Source organism: Cystoisospora suis (assembly GCF_002600585.1).
Source record: "Cystoisospora suis strain Wien I chromosome Unknown contig_1237, whole genome shotgun sequence".
NCBI classification, from domain to species: Eukaryota; Apicomplexa; class Conoidasida; order Eucoccidiorida; family Sarcocystidae; genus Cystoisospora; species Cystoisospora suis.
This window is the reverse complement of record NW_027154038.1, coordinates 20,047-38,373: the sequence shown is the minus strand read 5'-3', so window position 1 is coordinate 38,373 and position 18,327 is coordinate 20,047. Positions and strand designations below refer to the sequence as shown.

At 52.8% G+C, this 18,327-nt stretch overlaps 3 protein-coding genes across 3 annotated transcripts; 2 read left to right on the top strand and 1 right to left on the bottom strand.

The window, feature by feature from the left end:
• Positions 1-1,859: 1,859 nt before the first annotated feature.
• CSUI_002924 (proline rich) lies at positions 1,860-12,307 on the top strand. Its single transcript, XM_068063122.1, has 10 exons — positions 1,860-4,421; positions 5,198-5,713; positions 6,397-7,163; positions 7,678-7,809; positions 7,991-8,173; positions 8,805-8,891; positions 9,449-9,572; positions 9,959-10,132; positions 11,071-11,213; positions 11,540-12,307. The coding sequence occupies exons 1-10, from the start codon at positions 3,089-3,091 to the stop codon at positions 11,927-11,929; spliced, it is 3,849 nt and encodes a 1,282-aa protein (XP_067924893.1). The 5' UTR covers positions 1,860-3,088; the 3' UTR covers positions 11,930-12,307.
• Positions 12,308-13,751: 1,444 nt separating this feature from the next.
• Positions 13,752-14,947, bottom strand: CSUI_002923 (uncharacterized protein). Its single transcript, XM_068063121.1, has one exon. It carries the CDS (start codon positions 14,903-14,905, stop codon positions 14,717-14,719), a length of 189 nt encoding a protein of 62 aa, XP_067924892.1. The 5' UTR covers positions 14,906-14,947; the 3' UTR covers positions 13,752-14,716.
• Positions 14,948-15,108: 161 nt separating this feature from the next.
• Positions 15,109-18,017, top strand: CSUI_002922 (uncharacterized protein). Its single transcript, XM_068063120.1, has one exon. It carries the CDS (start codon positions 15,609-15,611, stop codon positions 16,689-16,691), a length of 1,083 nt encoding a protein of 360 aa, XP_067924891.1. The 5' UTR covers positions 15,109-15,608; the 3' UTR covers positions 16,692-18,017.
• The last annotated feature ends 310 nt before the right edge of the window (positions 18,018-18,327 follow it).

The following is an 18,327-nucleotide window of genomic DNA, read 5'->3' as shown; positions in this document are numbered from 1 at the left end:
TAGTGCTGCTGCCCGCGCATACTAGTGCACGACAGGAAAGGTCCCTTTCTTCGGAGAAAATCGGAAGCTTCGGCCGGTGCCGAGTGACTTCGTGTCTGCTCAGTCCCCCTTTGCAACGCAACATTCGCTCCATTAATGGGGTCGGCTCGTGGAGTAGTGCGCAGTGCAACGCTGTATAATTTAAATATTTATGTAGGTAGTTTTCAAAGATAAAGTAAACTCGTAGTGAGGCCCTCCGAAGATTGACCCGTACGTCGGCCGCTAGCGGGAAGGCGGCTCGACCACTTCTTTTCGCGCAGGGTATCGCGCGCGTGTAACCGCTCCGACTGAATTCTTAAGTGAATCCTTTGACGCTCCTGACGGTCCAGGGCACGTCAGGTACCGTTTCGCCTGTGCACTGTGGTCGCCATGGCCGTACTTGGGTTGGAGTCTGTCGGAAGGTTCTTCTGCATTTTCCTCCGTGTGTACCGCACTGTAAATATATGCTTCTTGCGCGGGTGTCCTGTGTCCTTCCGCTACCAGCGCGTGCTCCCCAAAAAAGGAATCTTCGGCAGCAGCCACGCTGCGAAACAGTAGCCGACGGGGGGGGGCAGAGCAGCCTAATGGACAAGCCGAGCACGCACCCATACTCGGTCGAAGCGACTTTGGCCTCACGGCTGCGCCAGGAGCGTAACGGGGCGAAAGAGTGGGGTTTCCAGTGAAATGGGCCAACCCGGAACTCGGCCAGACGCGGGAGAGCCGTAGCTTCCTACCGGATGTGCTGACACGTGACGATCTACAGCTTCTGAAAGAAGTTAACGGTGGCGAGAACCCTGGAAGGCGTGGGGGTAGTGTAATGCGTGTGTGGTGACTATGTGTTGGCCACGTGTACGCGTGGGAGTAAGCATTGCGCTTTGGCCATCGAGCATGGTATGTCGCCCCTGCCGGGCGCTGTGCTATCAAATGCCCACCCTACTGCGGCAAGTGTCGTGGAGGCCCGTGCGCTCGCAGCGGGGCCGGGCACTTGGGAAACTGGTAAAGTACATCTCTACAGAGGACGCCGCTGAAGGCGGGGTGGTGGTATAATGCCTGCGGCGACTACGCGCCAGCCCATACGCGTTGCAGTCAGCGCTGTGCTTTGACCGTGATGCAACGTCCATGGGGCCGCCGGGCACTGTACTGTGGAATGCCCGGCCTACTGCTACTACTGTGTTGTGCCAGCGTCTTTCGGTCGCAGCAGGGGCTGGACAGTTGGAAAACATGTACCGTAAACGCGATATCAGGTCCACTCCTTGCGCGGCTGCGGGGCGTTCAGCCGGACGGCCTGTGAACGTTCGGGGCAACAGCCGAGCTTCCATGCTGTGAACTGATGACACAGTTGCTGTATGCGAGGCGGGTGGTCCGACTCCTCTTCACCGGCACAAGCCCAGCTCGCACACGAGGGCACAACCGACTGGGGCGACGCTCAAATTGCTCTAATTATTCCAGCCTTAGGGGTTCTGTGCGGAGTTTTCCGGACTGCTGTGCTGTAAGCTAGCCAGTTTGCGGATCCTCATGAAGTCTGTTGCCGGCCTGAACCGTCATTAGCTACAGCTGATGTGAGTTGGCATGGAGGGCTCTTTTCTTGTTGCAAGTTCGCTCCTTCCACACCGTCATCCAAACTAGGGGGCACTTCGCAAGAAGGAAAACCCGTCAGACGCGACCTCCATCTGTACCGAGCAGTTTCCTCAGATCACCACCAATCAAGTGCGGAATCCTCGTGTGGTCCGCGACTTGCTCAACTCTTTAACTAACTGTTACGCGAGATGCGCTGCAACAGTAAACACTGAGGGGCTGTTGAACGATTCTTCGTGTACGCGACAACAGTTCACTCGGATCTACCTACTGTTCATTCTGTCAGGGTCCGCCAACATGCAGCATTGCGGCAACTTCGCAGATGCAACGCTGATTTATTTCTATTCTACGTCTCCTACAGCATTGGGAGGTTTTTCGAGGCGCGGCAACGAAGTATTTGCACTACAGTCAGGAAAGAATCAGTTAGGAAGCGCGTTCAGACCGGTGAAAGCTACTGCAACGCGGGGAGGGAATCGGCTTAATTGTGAGGACGGCAGCGGCCGAGGAAACTCCACAAATTTGCGAGAGAAGCAGGCGTAAACGCACACCCCACTGTAGTCCCTACGCTCAGAGGCATTTCAGCTGACCTTTTTTTGTACCGAAGTGGGCTTCTCTGCTCTCTTTTCATGACGGCCTTTGGCAAAGGCAGACAGGATCGAAAGCCGTTTTCACGCTTTTCATCGTCAAGCCCGGATATCTCTGCATCAAATAGCTGTTCCGGGGGTTGTTTTGTTGTCCAGTCTTTTTCATCGTCTCTCTCGTTCTCCCAAGCAAACACCGTTCGCCAAGGAAGACGGGGAAATCCGCCAGTTGTTTTTGTCGAACAGTACTCCCGGGTGTGCGGGGGTGCCGCCGTATCCGCTACACGACACCGCGCTAGGCTGGAAGTAGTTTTGGAGCTCCGAGTAGAACGAAGTATGCTTCTCTCATAGGCCGGGAGTTTTGCGTAATTCCAGGTGTGCTTCTCTAATCATTGTAGTTTCTTGCTCTTCCTCTTCTCATGTCTTATCCGTGACGGTACGGAGTGATACCACATACGAGATCATTGTGCACTCTGTACGTTTGACAGCGGGTCTCTCCTCCGGGGTGAGGCAGTAATGGGTCCGTATGATTCGGGCTGCTCCGTCCTCTATCTCTCTGACCTGTATCTGGTGTTTTTTCTGTAGGCTCGGAGGAAGAGCCTGAGCTCCTCTCGGCTAGGTTCACCTGAACCCAGTATATCAGTGCCGAGGTCTCTGTGTTCTGTAGTTTGTCATATCGTCGTCTCAGTCTTTGTCCGCGTACCTCGTTTTCTCGGGGGCGATCTACCCCCGCGCACTTGCCAGTTCATCGCGCTGCAGCGCCACTGTGTTTATACTGGCAGCTTGCCCGCGCATCGTGAGCTGTGCGCCGTGCAGGAAAGTGTTACCGTCCTTATTTTTTTTTATGTGAACTCTGCATCGCTTCTTCTGTGCTTTTCGCTGCCATATTGTTCCCTTCCTCTGACGGGAGGAACATGGACAGCTTCAAGTCGATGCAGCAAGCATCTCCAGCGATCGCGTCGATCGGAGGCCCGCCGCCGTCTTTTGGTCCGAGTGGATGCGCACTCAGCGTTCCATCAACGTGCCCGCGCATATCTGGATCCCATCTGATGCCCTGTGTCGTTTCTCACCAGTCTTCTTCGTTCATTCCGACAACATCAACAGGAGCAAGCAACTCGTGGCAGTCGAGCGTTCTCACGTCCAATTGTTCTTACCCTGTGGGTCCCCCAATCACTCATGTCGAGCGCTGTCCTTCAGTCATCTCCACACCGGCTCTGTCACGAAGAAGTTCTGTGACAGATGAAGAAGAGAAGCCTTGTGTTGTATCGAGCGAGGATAAGAACAGACTAGAACGGACTGGAGATACGACAGGAGATTCCTCGGAACCTGTCGAGCCTGCGGCTATCAGTACGTGTTTAGTGGCCACCTCTCAAAGTGGTCCTAGAGACAACATCGATATGGCAGAGAATTGTTCGTTTTCTTTTGGATCGTCTTATCATCGTGCTTCTTCTCTAACACGTGGGAGAGAAGATACACGCGACGGACGCGCACGCGAGCATTCGTCGTTATCACGTAGCCGGGACTCTCCTTCCAGGCGAGAGAGGGGTCTCAGGAGAGAAGATGGACGAAGTAGGTTCAGCAAGTATTCGGATGATGTAGGAAGGCGAATGCATAGAACTCGCAGCATGAGTGGGGAAGGACTTTCCGGCTATGGTGACAAACGGTGGTCAACCCGAGTAGGAGGAAAAGGACGAAGAGAAGACAGTCGGGATGTTGTCGACTCTTGCAGTAGTCGGGACGGCTATTCAACTGATCACCATCGAAGGAGGGCAGGGGCGGTTAGTCATTCTTCTCGAAGCAGAGGAAGAGAAGAACATACTTATAGAAGACACCGACGAGATGGAGTGTCTTACTCGCATAGAAGCAGGAGCAGAAGTCCTGAGGGAGGCAGAGCATCAAGTGGTCGGAGACGAGGAGATGAAGAACGAAGCCGAGGAGCGGAAAGAAGAGATAGGTCGAAATGGTATCGAACAGAAGGATCCTCCCCTCATGCGTCGTCACGAAGACATGAGGATTCTCGGAAAGAATCTGATATTGGAGGAGAGGGAGAGGGAGACAGGGGAAGAGCTGGAAGGCGATGCGAGAAACTGGAAGAGGATGAACTCTCGACGAGAGAAGAACAAGGGAACCCTCGCCTAAGAGATCCTTACTCCGTAGACAGTTCTGAACCATCAAGACACCATGAGGAAAACGACACATGTCAGGGCGGAGGCCCCGGAGATCCGCAGACGAGGGGGGGATCTACAGGTGAGAAAAAGACAAAACACACAAGACTCCCGCGTGCGCGTGTTCGAAACTTTCTAGTTTGTTTTTTCATCGGAGGCACTTTATACCTGTCCCTCGTCACGGCAGAAAGGCAGGAGCCGAATACAGGAATTAAGTCGTGAGTATTCCTGAGTGTGACGGGTGGATGCTCTGAAGACGAGCGAAATAGTAGGAGAAAAGGTACGGAGGGGCTTTTTCCGACCACAAACTAATGCCGCTTCTGCGTTGTTGCCACGCTCTTCATTAGGCGGACACCGGAGAGTCTTCATCGTGCACGCGGTGAGGTATCTGCGTTACGCCAGAGCCAGGGCAGACGGTTCACTTGGAAGTGAAGTGTCCGAATGTCTCGTACAACATAGAAGGTTGTTAGATCTGTATTTGGCGAAGGACTTCGTGCTATCTCACATGGAACAAGGGGAGACGGCTATGGGGACGAAACGGAAGCCGCGCGTGGGGGGGAAGCAGAGGCTAAGTGGGCGGGAGTTTCTATGTCAGGCGGACTGGAGTCAGCGGACTGCCAAGCGTGTTTTTCACGAAGAGCCTGTGTAGGTACAGTAGACTGGGCACAAAGTATGAGGGCTCTCACAGACTTCCTCCTATTTGTAGGGGCGTCTGGAACACGGCAGTACGGTAACCTACTCAAGCATGTACCCGTACCATGAGTGTCTGGTATGTCTTTCTGTCTACACTTCTCACAAACACGGAAAGACTTCTAGGCTAATATTCCTCTTATTGGTGGAGTGTCTCTTTTCTTTCAGCTCGTAGCCCTCCATGTACAGCTGCTCCTTCCGCACCTTCCATGAATCTCGTGTTTACTTCCGGTTCGACTACGGTCGCACTGTCTCCGTCTTCATGCCCGGCGAGCGAGCACCGGTCACCTCCACCCTCTTCCACACCGTCTTCTGGTCCCTCTCACTTGATACTCCGTCCGCGGGCAGCCTCAGGAGGCCCCCCTCCTGGGTCTCACTTCCGGACAGCAAGCCCGTCACCCGAGAGAGACACGGAGCCTGGAGCTCCGGAGCCGATACAAGGAGTGGAGGATGAAGCAGAGTTTCTTGTTCTTTCACCTAACCAGGTGTACACAGTGAAAGCGAGTGAAATGCAACAACAAGGCGTGATGGGCGGTCTTGTTGGAATCCGAGGAATCGGACAGGCTCAGGGAGGGAGACTCGATATTGTTCCGGGCCATCCTCACCCTCGGCCGCAGCAGCAGCACATGCAGCATCAACTGTCTCCGTTACGGCAGGAAAATCCAGGATTCTTCGAACCTCCTGGTAAATCGTAAAACCCTATTTTCTAAAAAAACCGCACCGGCATGCAGATGAGGGGCAGTCGACATAATTCCATCTCAGGAAAAGAGTCCGGATTAATATAGGCTTAGATACATCGTGCAGATACGCGCTATGGATTGAAGTGGCTCATGACCGATGTTAGGCGTGACACCGGGTGCCTAGGTTATCAGACCCATGCGTTACACTTTTTTTGCGATCTTGACAATGTCACGCGAAGCAGTCTTCTCCTTGTCTCTCTTCTCACGTACTTCTCACTACTGTCTCGAACTTGTTCAACCGGGAGGCCATTTCTCGGTGCAACCAGCTTCGACACTTGGTTGTCGTTTTGTCCACCCGCCCTCTTCCTGTGTGTCTTCTGTATCGTATCGTTCTTCGTCCATTTCCACTCTTGGCTTGTTTCCAAACCGTTTTTTTTAGACCTCCGAATACGTGCTTTTTTCGTCAGGCGGGCGCTGGCAAGCGGTCCCACCCCCGCTGCAGCCGGAGTGTTTCTCTTTTTTGCCCACCTGTAGGTAGCTAAGCTAGCGTAGGCCTCCTTCATTTCTGGTGTTGTAGACATGCCGTTTCTCCCTTGAGTTGCGGCCACTTTTGTACCCACCTTCTATCTAACGTTTCGGTGATTCATGTTTGTTCTTCGGCCTATGGCTTGTCTGTCGCTCGCCCAGGTTCTCTCCGACCGTTTCCTTCGCCTGGAGGTACACCAGGAGGAGCATTTCTCTCATCGAACAGTGGTATGCCCGTGCCGTCCAATTCACTGCGACCTCCTCCCCATCATCCGTTTTCTTCTCACCCGCCGTCAGGTGCGCCTGGTCCGTTCCGTCCTTTTCTTCGACCCCCTCCGGCTCCTTCTGGAGGAGGACCGCCTTCGGGCCATCCGGGTTACTGTCATCCTCGCATGCCGTTCCCCCCCCGTGCCCCTCCACCCCCTCAAAGCGATAGCGAGACACCCCCGCGTCCCCCTGTCAATCCCGGCCTTCGTCCTCATCATTTGTATCCGTCTGGACAAGTGCCTTTCCCCCCGAACTCCTCTGGTGTACGTCCACCTCATCCGACACGTGCAGGAGGAATTCCCCCTCCTCCAGCCTCAAAACCAACATACTTCAATGAGCACCGTGGGGGACTTGGACCCCGTAGTCGTCCGCCATGGCCGCCTCAGAGAGAACCAGCAGCTTCTTCGTTTGTTCCGGGCGGTGGCCCTGTGGATGCAGCTGCGCCTTCCCCTGGCGGACGGGGCGGAAACGGGGAGTCATTCCTTGAGTTCTCTAACCCGAGAGCAGGCAATGGACCGTCCGCTGGGGGGCTGCCGTTTTCTCAGCAGGACGGTGGAGGCGGATCGGGAGCGGGGGAGGGGACCTTACCTGTTGTCCTTAGGATGTCTGGTGTGCCTGGAGCCTTATTAACATATGATAATATTCTCTCTTTCTGCTCTATGGTAAGAATCTTGCCACAGTAGCTTAGTTCACGTACTGAAACTGCGGTGCATCGTTTCGTGTTCGGATAGAGATAGACTTTGTTGTGTGGCATCCGTGGCAATGGAAATTCTGTTTCTTTGTGGTTCAAGAGCCAGGGGGAAGGTAGTGGGTTTATCGTGGTTCGGCGCGCTTCTCGATGCTTCGTCCCACCGAGTGTGGAGAATCTTATACGCTCCTGTGTGCGGGGCTTTTGCGGGGTAAAGTCTCTTGTCTGAACGGCTAAGAAAGGAAAGCAGAATGTCACACAGGATACAGCGCAATTGGTAGCACTACCGTTACTTCGGCATTCTTATAAGTAAGGAACTGTCGGCATTCTGCTGTAAGGAAAAGTTTCTTCTTCTGGAAGCATTGTTCTCTTTGGGGGAAACGACAGGAAGCAGACACAAGCTAATGTGGATGACTTTTGGTCTCGTAGCCAACGAGACCAAGATAATACTTTCTTTTTGGTGTTGTCTTTCTGTTCTTTCGTTTCAGTATGGCCAAGTTGAATCTGTGGAACTGAGCACGGGGCCTGATCAGACGGCGCGGGTGACGTTCCTCGATCGCCTGGCAGCTGAAGAGGCCGGCAGCGCGGCTTCGAGAGCCTTTGAGTCCCCGGACCTTGTTGTAAGTCCGACTCTCAAGTCTGGGGTCGGAGAATGACTAGGTTGTGGCCCCCCAGTGTAGTTAGTTAGAGTTCTCCGTCAGGTATAGGGGCGTACCTCTGCCCACGCAGTATCGGATACCATGAGTAGGCGCATGTAGAAAACTTGGTGTCAGTGTCCCTTCTTTCTCTCCTGTCTTACAGGTAGAAATCATCTCAAAACCTCGCGGATCTTTCCCCTCTGCTAGTTCTGCGGCCTCATTATCTTCGTCTGCAGCTGTCACATCCATGCCCGGGGGAGATTTGCGTCCCCGGTGGCCGCCTCCAGTGTTTGATGTCCAGCTGGGTGCACACAAGTTCGAATCCGCGTCATACTTAGAGAAAAAAGTAAGAAGGGACTGTTCGGTTGAGCAAGTTTTTTCTCCTCACTGGGACACAATGCCGCGCCTCTATACTTCTGGAGAGATAGTGGAATGCTCTTCCATGCGTCATGTGTATGTACAGCGGGGTTCTACATGCGCATAGACATACAGGTCTGACAGTCAGGTGGAGCGGAAAAAAGCCGTCTGAGTTGGAGTTTCCGTGAATGTGAGGGCGTTGGGAAGATATGCACAGGTCTGCTGTAAAGTGCTGTCCACCTGAACAGTATAACAGCGGCATGTATCCACCGTGCTTATGCCTGAGCAGTCTACATACGATCACGGATGTTCGTCGTTTGACGTGTTCTTTTTGTCGTGTGTGCTCGTTGGCTCTGTAGTCCCTGCTCAAGTAACGATCTGCACCACAGCGGACTTTGGATCCGTCTGAGCCTGCTGGTCTGCACCCGGTAGCTTCTTCGATAGGCCGGTGTTAAGGACGCTTATTTCAAACATACGTGATATGCACTTTTCTGATGGCTCTCGTTGGGTGAGCGGTACGGGGCGAAAGGGAGTGTGTGTGATATAGGAAAGACTGTGTGTTCTCGCTCCGTGTACACCAAAGGCTGGGTGGAGACGTGTGTCCCGATTGGTGATTACAGAAAAGGATGGAGGAGCTGCAAAAACAGAAAGAGCGATGTGAGCAGAAGAAACAGGAGCTTCTTGTAAAGCTGACGGCGAGTCTTAAGGTGAGAGAGAAGTGCTCTTACCACAGAGCTTCTTTGACAATGCACAAAGATGTTTCTGCATACACGTATGTATATTAATACAGGGCTATCAAGGTGTGTGTTGGGTTCCGTAGCTTTGAGGACGTAGTTTCCATGTGAGAATGACGGCCTAGACGGCTGTGAGAGCAGATACAAAAAACAGACATGCGCCTTTCTCGGGTTGGGAACCTGGGCGTTTTTATGCACGCGTAGCCGCGTAAGTGGTTCGGTGAAAGCGTGGGGGGGGAGGCAGGGATCGGGTCAGTAACGCTACGGTATGTGAAAGGAAGAAACACTCTGTATTTAGGACGTCCTAGTGTACTCAGAGTATTTTTCCCGGGTACCCTCGTAATAACAGCCAATGGGAGTCTTCCTGCATTCACCGCGGCTGTGAATTGCACACCTGTCGGTCCTAACTCGTTGTAGTCGGGCCACACATTTGGCCTGATCAACGTGCATGTGAGTCTCGTCTGTTTTCAAGCATGTAGCTGTTGGAGCCTCACCAGAGTGATACTGTCTTTTGTCTTGTATGTCTTCAGCAAGCTATAGCACAGCTGACGGACCCGAAAACGCCAGACAGTGAGAAGGAGGCCATTCGCAATATGATTCAAACCATCAAAGAGAAAATTTCTCTTCTTTCGTCCGAGGGTTCAAAATCCAAAGGTATTATTTCTTACACGACTCCCCGCGCTTGCGTCTTCTAAGCCCAGACTTATATCTGTCTGGTATTCGAGAGAGATTACGAATAGTCGATCCGCAGAGTTAAGCAGATTCCCTGCAGTGCTCGGCGACGCTCAAGGGGCAGCTGATAGAAAGAGGATGATGTTTTCTAGGGTTGGTCTAGCCAGCGAGCAGCTGTTCGTTCTTCTTGTGCACGTTGATTAGGGTCTGTTCAGGAGACACGGTTTAACCTTGGAATTATCACTCAAAGATATTCTTATGTAGGCAAAGCCAGGGAATCATGGTCCAAACCGTTGTGTCGGTCTTTGGAGTTGAGTCGCGACGCTCGTGTAAGTGACGCTGAAGTTGTGTCGCGTATCTTCCTATAGATGAGGAGGAAGCACGTCTAGAGGAGCGACTGAAGAAGCTTCAGGCAGAGGCGGTTGCCAGGGGGTTGAACCCGAATGTCGTACTTCGTCAAGCAGCAGCTCAGAATCCCTATAAACTAGACTTCCGGACAACATACGTTAAATGCACCGGAGCACCTGTAGAGGGTATACGAGGTAAGAGAATGCGGCCAGTATCAGGACTCACATCCATATACCGGACATGGTACTTTCTTTTCATAAGGGGCGCTTGTACGAGAGACAATAGGTGATAGACTCCTTATTCTTTGAATGCCTCTTGAGGTACAACAGAGTGAGTATGCGTAGACATACAGAGAGAGCGGTTCTGTTGCACAGGGCATGTGCATATTCCGACGAAAATGTTCAATGGCGGAGAAGGGGCAAATGTGTCCGCACCCGGGCATATGTATACGTATCTCCACTCAAGTGTATGTCACTCAGGAACGCGTTTTGCGATTGTAGGTTTACTTGTGGGTCGCATTGGCTGTTGCATGAAGAACCGACCAAACTTCCTTAGCTCCTTTGGAGCCTTTAATCTCATAAACTCGGTTTTAAAAAAAAAACAAACTCGGTTGTGGGTCGCATTGAATACATGCGAATTGTCTGTATACAGAGTGACAGATACAAGGAAAACACCACTCGAAAACTTCTCCCCCGTTCCCCGTATCACGCGTTTATTATGTGTGAACACCTGAGACAACACCTATATCCAGTTCCTAAGAGGCCGGGGCGTGTCAGTGTTTCTCAGTATCAGTTAACCTCACACCTCTCTGGAGTCTTGTGTTGGTGTAATATCACAGACTTTGTCTGTATATGTAATCGGAACACTAATCGGTATATGTTGCAAGTTCTGTCAAAAGCCCCGGACTTCAAAGTAGTAGGAAATTGATATACCATGCTTTTCTATCTACAAAGCTTACTACACAACCTGCTCACACAATCTACAATCCACTAGAGGGACGTCGAGGCCACTATACCTGCAGTTGTACTGTTCGTTCATTCTCTAGAAATGACAAACGCTCTTGTCTAAATCTTGTCTAAATTCAGTATAAAACTAACCCGTGTGATGTCGCGATCCCCTCGTTGCTGTTCAGACCGGGATGCCTTCGCGGAGTGGGTTTTCTCACAGCCTGATGCACTCTTAACTGACGCGATTGAGCTTGTATCCCTCGAAGTTGATGAGGAGGGTCGCGGTTTTGGCTGCCTCAAGTATCTCACGCGTCAAACGGCTGAACAGGTACAGTCGGGACTGTGGTGTCTCTTCTTGCATTGTCCTCTGTATGAGGACGAGCGAAGGGACTGGTCAGGCTTCGCCTTCACAGCACAACCCTTAGGGAGACGCGCTACAAGATACATTCGATACGCTGACGGGGATATGCTCCAGGGAGAGTCACGAGGCGAGCTGTCGGCTCATCTCATCTTTATATAGGTCGCAAGGTCATTATCCCGTTAGCTGCGCACCCCCTGCGACGTGGGCCGTGTCTCGTTGAAGGGTAGATCCGAAGTAGAGTCAGCAGTTCTCTAGGACAAAACGTTGGTCTGTATCTGTTGATTTCTTTGCAGGTAATACGTAATCAAGCCAATCAGCCCTTCACGCTGGAGTGGATGGATCCTCCGCTATCCGATGTGCCACCATCAGAGGCTTTCCTTGGCCCTTCCTCGGACGGCGCTAACCACATGGGAGAAGCCGTTCAGGAAGAGGGGATGGAAGGAGAACGGTGCGCGAACGGTGACTTTGATAGCGCAGGAAATGCTGAAGGGACTCAACGGCTTGTTGACGAAGAAGGTACTCCAGGTAGCTATGCTGCGACACCGGATGATCCTGGCAATCAGCAAAGTCACAATTCCGGGGGGAAGCCGATGCTTGGGGCAGCCGGTAGTCGAGAAGGAGGCAAGTCTTTTGAAGGAGGAGCGCATCATCACGACACAGAAGTCGATTACGACTTCGAGTAAGGTTGCCAAGGGGAGAGCTTGGCTCATTTGGAAAGCGATATCTGTTTGCATAGTTACATTCTGCTACGCTTGCTCTGAGCGCACCCCTGTACCGGACACTTGTGCAGTTCGCGCTATGGTCCACACCGGCGTATGATTATGTTGTTTCCGTGGAGGTGTATACATTTGTTTGTATGAGCCCTCGTGCATGACTACATAGACATTCTTACGTGAAAACTCGACAGTACCTTTCGTTGGTCGAGCCAGTATTCAGCTCGGTGCAGCGTGAGTCTTATGGGAGAAGCAACAATGTCCGCTAGACTGTCAATTTTAGGAAGAAAGAACAGAAGAATGAACCCGGAAAAACAGGGCACCTTGTAGCGCCAGCGCATTCTCAAGGGAACCCAGACATGCAGAAGTATGAATGCGACCGTGAAACCGCTGTGTGCGCCCGGCGGAGGGTCGGGGCGTTGGAAGCTTTTCTGGCGGAGTCACGTGAAGTTCCGATGATCCCACACGAAAGTAGCCTTTTCGCTACTGTTGCGGTCTGCTTTTTGGTTTCCTCCTTCGCTGTGGACGGCGAGTTCGAAAAAGACAGCTGACAGTGGCAATCCCTCTCGTGGCTTATCAGAAGTTACAGCTGTCGGCACCGGCTGCTTGTACTCTATAACCCGAAAGCGGCTTACAGATGACGGACGTTCTGCGTATGTCCCTTTCAGAGATGGCTGCGAAGATCACGACGAGAGCGTTTGACTGTCAGATTATACACTCGTCCTCAGCCTGGTTTGCCTGTCCTGCGTGGCGGATGGCAGGCTTTCAAGTCCAGGCCGGGTCACCAGGTGCTGTAGTAGTTTCCGCCAACATGCGGAGTGCAGACACCGGTTTTTTCCCTGAAGTTGGACGCAGTTGGTTATTTTCAAAATTCCAAGCAGGATACAGACGTTTGTCCAGCGTAGTGTAGCAATGTAGCATCATAAATGCACTTCCGAACTGCCCCCGTACTTCGGAGCAGCCGGCCCCTCGATACCTTCGCTACAGATTATACTGGAGGGAACGTAGAAGTGCACAAGGAATATACGGAGGTGAAGTACACGTTTGTTTCATCTTTCTAACTCCGCCATGATTGGAGCGTTCTCCCAAACGGCAGAAGGCGGACCACGAACTGTCCTTTATGGTTCTGCAGTGGAAAACTAGCTACTCGAACTCCATGAATGTTTGAGTGCACTCGCCCTTCGGAACGATGTTCATCTGGAAAAGCAGTTGTTGAGAAGCTCCAGCTATCCAGTCTGAGAACGGATGCACTGGACTCCCAACCTAACTGGAGGGTCGCAGCTTGGTCAGCGGACTGAGCTGTTAGTGGCAGATGGTACAAGCATTCCAAACAACGGACTCAAGAAATAAGGCATGCAAGAATGGACTGAACTGACTGTAGATAGACAGAAATACGAGGAAAAAGAGAGACTCCTTCTCCTTTTCTTTTCCCGTGCTTGGCAATCATATTCAAATCAAGGCGATTACACAGTAGTCTCGCGAAAGATTAGAGGTACCAAAGTGGTGAGTGCAACGTTTCCCGCTCTCCTTCACTCTAGTGCGGGGGCAGTATTACCATGCAACCAGAGGCCCTGCTAATGGGACCCTTTCGGTTGCAGAGCCGTGGGCCGACTTCACGACTGATGTGGCCTCAGAAGTTAGTGCACTCACTCTGCTAATAGTCAGCTAGTGAGCTGCTACAGCAACGCTGTGATAAACAGCTAGGAGTACTGCGCATACACACGGGCGCCGTGTGGCGCTTACCTGCTCCAGGACACCTGGTGCCGTTGCAACGGCCAGGGTACAATAGTCTCTGTTACGGAACCGGGAAGACGCTGGACCTGCTATTCGGGCGGAGAATGTACACCGGTTGCTCCGCGGGCGAAGCGAAAGAATGCCGTTTCTATGGAAAAACTGCCAGAAGTTGCTCAACTCTTACACGAGAGAGCTGAGCTGTAGCCCATCATCTCTCTCCTACCAGACAGCAAAGGAGTCTACGAACACGCGATGAGAACGAGCAACACGTTTCTGTAGGACTCAATACTAAACACCTGCAGGGATGGGCACGGGCTCCTCCGACGAGATCGGACGCAACGGCGAACTCTCTGAACAACTTATAAGCGCGGCAGGAACAGGTATCCGACGTGACAGTACTCCAGTTGCTCGCCTGTACCGCCTGCTCAGGGTCCTGGAAACTTCCCTGGCGCAGGAGGGTTAGAGAAAAGAAAACTAGGAGTAACCGCGACCGTCGGACCGCGTCTCATGTTCCGCTCCCTATCTCGACCCGCTGAGCATACAGGCCGGCAAGCTCTAAACGATGGTCCAGCTGCGTTAACCCTTCTGGTCGGAGCTGAACTCCGCGTTCAGTCTTGTAGACGAGCTGAGGTACTAGCAACAGGGCGCAGGGCTCCGAACGACTCCGGCCACTCGACCGACCTGTGTTTATGTTACGTCATAGTAGTGGATCTGTAGCGTGACGCTACAAAGAACACGCGGCTGTCGCGACTCGGGCCACTGTCGAACCCTGGTGCCCAGTGCCTCCCCTTGTAGAGCGGGCAGCACAGCGACCTGCCCGGTGAAAGTCGATCATTTCCAATTGAAACAACGTCAGTACCCTCTTCAAAAGCACACGCGTACTACCGCTTTGCAGGACCAAGAACTGGTGGTCCAGCAGTAAGGGTTACGTTCTGTCCTCCGGTTCTCCAGACTTCTACACCCCCATGGCGCGGGAAAAAAGGGAAGATTATCCAAAGCAGCGAAGCCATGAGCCGACGCGATTTACGGACTCATGCTATTAAGCGTGTGTAGACCTGGGGTGGTCCGGTAAGTATTCCTGTCAGCAAGAAGAGAAGCTTCCTGACCAGCAGGTGCGTCAGTCCCGCGATAGCCGCCATTCTTCCTTGCATTTTCTCTTTTCTTTGCGCCAGCGTCTTGATCCGTGAAGCAGATCCGTCGCGGGGAACACATACGGAAGGCCTTCTGACGGTGAGGAAAAGCAACTTCGCTGAGTTTTTTCCTTTTCTGCGTGTCATCTCTCTGTGCAGGTTCTCGCGGCTAGCTCAGTTCTGTCTTGCGCGTGCAGCCGGGCGCGGAGGGCTCAGTGACGGCAGAGACACATGCAACTGGAAAGCAGTCGACCAACAACGGTGGCGGACTTCCCTTTCTTCACAGTTCCGTTCCTGTCCCGCATTATTTCTTTTTCTCGGGTCTTTCTGGCCAGGAATGAGGGAGGAGGATATTCAATGTCTCAGTCCAGAAAACAGCTGAAGAGCTGAAGCCGCGGCTCACGACGTACGTGACGACGAGCAGACTTTTGCGTCTTTTGTCCCGGCTGGACTCAAAGCAAGACAGCAAATTCGTGTCGCGCAGAGAAAAGGAATACACGTCGTATTCGCTAAGTAGCTGGATCGTAGGACTTTCTCCTCTTCTCTCTTACCATGCTGCCACGTGAGCTCGAGTAGAGCGACGGCTTTCGGCCTGTAGCAATGCGTCTCCCCGTTCCGTCATCCCTGCCGTAACACGAGTTCTCTCCTCATTCTTGTCCCCCCAATTACCTCTTCAAGTGAAACTCTCTTGTCTTTTTTGGCGCGCCTCTCCGCCAGGCGCGCCGTTACGGAGAACGTGAGCCTCAGAGATCTTACACGTTAGATGGGCGGCCGTTCTGACACGGATGTGCACTCTATTCATTTACGTTGGAAACCGGGTCTCAAGTATGATGTACCTGCACAGTTTCTTAGTTGTCGCGCTCTTGTGGGGCGACATTCCAAGTGTTCGTGACCGGGGAGGTCTCAGGGTTCACGCGGCAGCCCGGGCAGTATCCTCCCGTGGGGCCCGTCCCGGTGTAAGGCTTCCACAGCCGCCTTACCAAGAAGAGTTTCTTGATGGCATTGCGACGGGGCAATCGATGTTGCAGGAGCACGTAGATCGCGACGGGCCGACGGCGCGGCGCCTTTCCGGAGCGCGACCGAAGACTTCAGTCTCTCGTCTTGCGCGTTCTTTGGGGCGACTTCGCACCTGGGGACGACACGGCGGGGGGGCTCAGGAGTTCGATGCAGCCAGTCCGGCGGTACCGGGACCCTCGGTCCGTGGAGCTCCCTCTGGGGGTGCTCTTGTACACTTTTTCGCTCCTATGCCAGGCGAAGGGTTTTCTGGTGGCTCCGGTTCTGATATGTGTCCAAGATGTACCGCGAGGGAGAAAATACTGCGAGATCTCCGAGCAGCCGAAGCCGGAAACAATTTGATGAGGCATGAGCTACAACTGCGTTTGTACGGTGGGCAGCAAGCGACGCCTTACGCCAGCGCACCTTTCTTGGCGCGAAGCGGGGCTAGTCATGATCGGAGAATAGAACAGATCGAGCTGCGCGCTAGTCTGAGGGACCGTTTATCACGAGAAAATGAAAGACGAGAAGTTTTAGTTCAGAGGCGTCACGATTTTGATAACTATGCTGCCATTCGCGAGGGCTTCGCTGCATCCAACCTGGAGAGTCGGCAAGAGGAGCTACGGAGAGAACAACAAGCGAGATCTCATAGGGCTCGTTTTTTGTTACAAGCGATGCGACAGGAGGTTATGCAGAATGGGGCTGGACCACCTCCCGTGCAAGCCCCACGTTCTTCGCGCGGTCGAGGCCTGTTTCGCCGCTCCTCACATGATGTACAGCAAGCCCAAGCTGCCCCTCCACCTTCGCAGGCCGCCCAGGCCGCCATTGCAATTGTTGCTGATACTACATCGCGGAGAAACAGAAGACCAGGCTGAAGCCCCTACTGGCTAATCTTCACAGATCGAGGAGAAATGCTTCGAACCCGTACTATTACGTCCGGTGCTTGGTACAGGCATCGTCAGTTACTCCTGACCGGCAGGCCGTTCTTCTTTGCTCGTCGGTCGGAAACCAAATGAGAACAGCTAATCATGGCGGCCAAAACACGCTTGTAGGTGACCCCTGTCAAGTAATTCTCTGCCAACAGGGTTCTTAGTTACAACACGAGACTATCGCCACAAGCAGGTATGGACTTGGAAACGGTTTGTGAAACCGGCAGATGCAATGACACTCTACTCTTCGACGTCCATGCCAGAGTTCAGTCCCCGCGTTACGTTTGGACTTGTACAGGTATGGTCGTCAGGGCACGCAGAGCCCAATTGTTTCTGAGTGCTCCGCCACACTTTGTTGCGATGGCAGGTGGACTGGAAGAAGGTGAAGAGTGAAGCTCTAACGAAACGAAGGTACACTGTTGTTGTACTGTGAAGTGTTATGCGACATCACTCCGCTTTTGGATACGGAGCTTCGGAATGTATTTCTTTTCCGAGTAGGATTCACCGATGTGTCTACTTGTCACTTCGTGAATAGGCGTGCTGTCTCTGGAAGTTCGCTTCCATCCTAGGGCTTTGTTTGGGCCATACTGGTCTCACCTCACCGGGGGCTACACTGTTGTTAGCCGGTAATGATGAGCTTTGCCGGGAGGTCAGTCCCGGCGTCAGTTCAGTTGTGACTGTCGTTGCCTCCGGCAATCACGTCGTGAAAAGGTGCTCGCAGCTCGGGCCCAGGATTTGAGTTTACATCTTGCGCGTTTTCCCATCGCTGGGGAATTCCTGTTCTTTGGCCCCAGGCATTCATCGTGCTTAGTCGCGCAGGAAGACTCTCTTTCGGTAGAGAAAAATGCGTTAGAGGAGACATGCAGGCCTGGTGCGATGGAATTGAATTTTTCCGGGTTGCCCCGTTGCTACCTGTCTGTCGACAAACGACCTAGGTAGGACGTTCTGCGGCAGATATTTGTTTAGGCGCAGTGATTTATTTGCTATGAGTATTGGTTTGTCACTTCACAGTACTGCCCTTGGGGTATAGGAGCAGGTGAGGTTCTGCTCTTGGTTTTTTTTTTCTTTTTCTGTGACTGCCTGGGGATCAGGCTGCTCTTGTCATGTAAGTGACAGCACGCAAAAAGGGCTTGTTTTTGCGGTCAAATATGGCTTGAACGGTGGTTGTGGTGGTAGCTGGCCGTCCGGACCATTCAGTGGATCAAGAGGTTCGCGCCGGCGTTCACCGCTGGTACTTGCAAACGACTCTTGTACGATAATTGTATGCTGCCCAGTCAGTTGAGGTTCGCCGTCCCCCCCTCCAACTACTGTTGTGACGCCGCGGCTAGGCTTTTACTGCAATGGCGACGGTGTCGCCAGTGTCAGTCAGTCGGAGTATCGAAGTGGAGGTTCCCATAGTATCACTGTATCATGGCAGTTCAGTCACCACATGCTGGCACGGCCTAGGGTTTGAATAACGAGAAACGAAGACGTGCACGTAAGACCATCTTATCTGACTCTGCCGGAGTCTCTTCTATGCCATAGCGTCGTTGTTTTCACTGCCGGACGTTCCGATAGTGCTTACAAACGCTTCCAGAGGAAC

Bases quoted from the DNA above. Each gene is read 5' to 3' on its own strand.
- CSUI_002924 (XM_068063122.1), top strand. From the start codon at position 3,089: ATGGACAGCTTCAAGTCGATGCAGCAAGCATCTCCAGCGATCGCGTCG. The intron at 8,174-8,804 runs GTAAGAAGGGAC...TGGTGATTACAG, and splicing joins CGTCATACTTAGAGAAAAAA to AAAAGGATGGAGGAGCTGCA. The intron at 9,573-9,958 runs GTATTATTTCTT...ATCTTCCTATAG, and splicing joins CGAGGGTTCAAAATCCAAAG to ATGAGGAGGAAGCACGTCTA.
- CSUI_002923 (XM_068063121.1), bottom strand. From the start codon at position 14,905: ATGTGTTCCCCGCGACGGATCTGCTTCACGGATCAAGACGCTGGCGCA.
- CSUI_002922 (XM_068063120.1), top strand. From the start codon at position 15,609: ATGTGCACTCTATTCATTTACGTTGGAAACCGGGTCTCAAGTATGATG.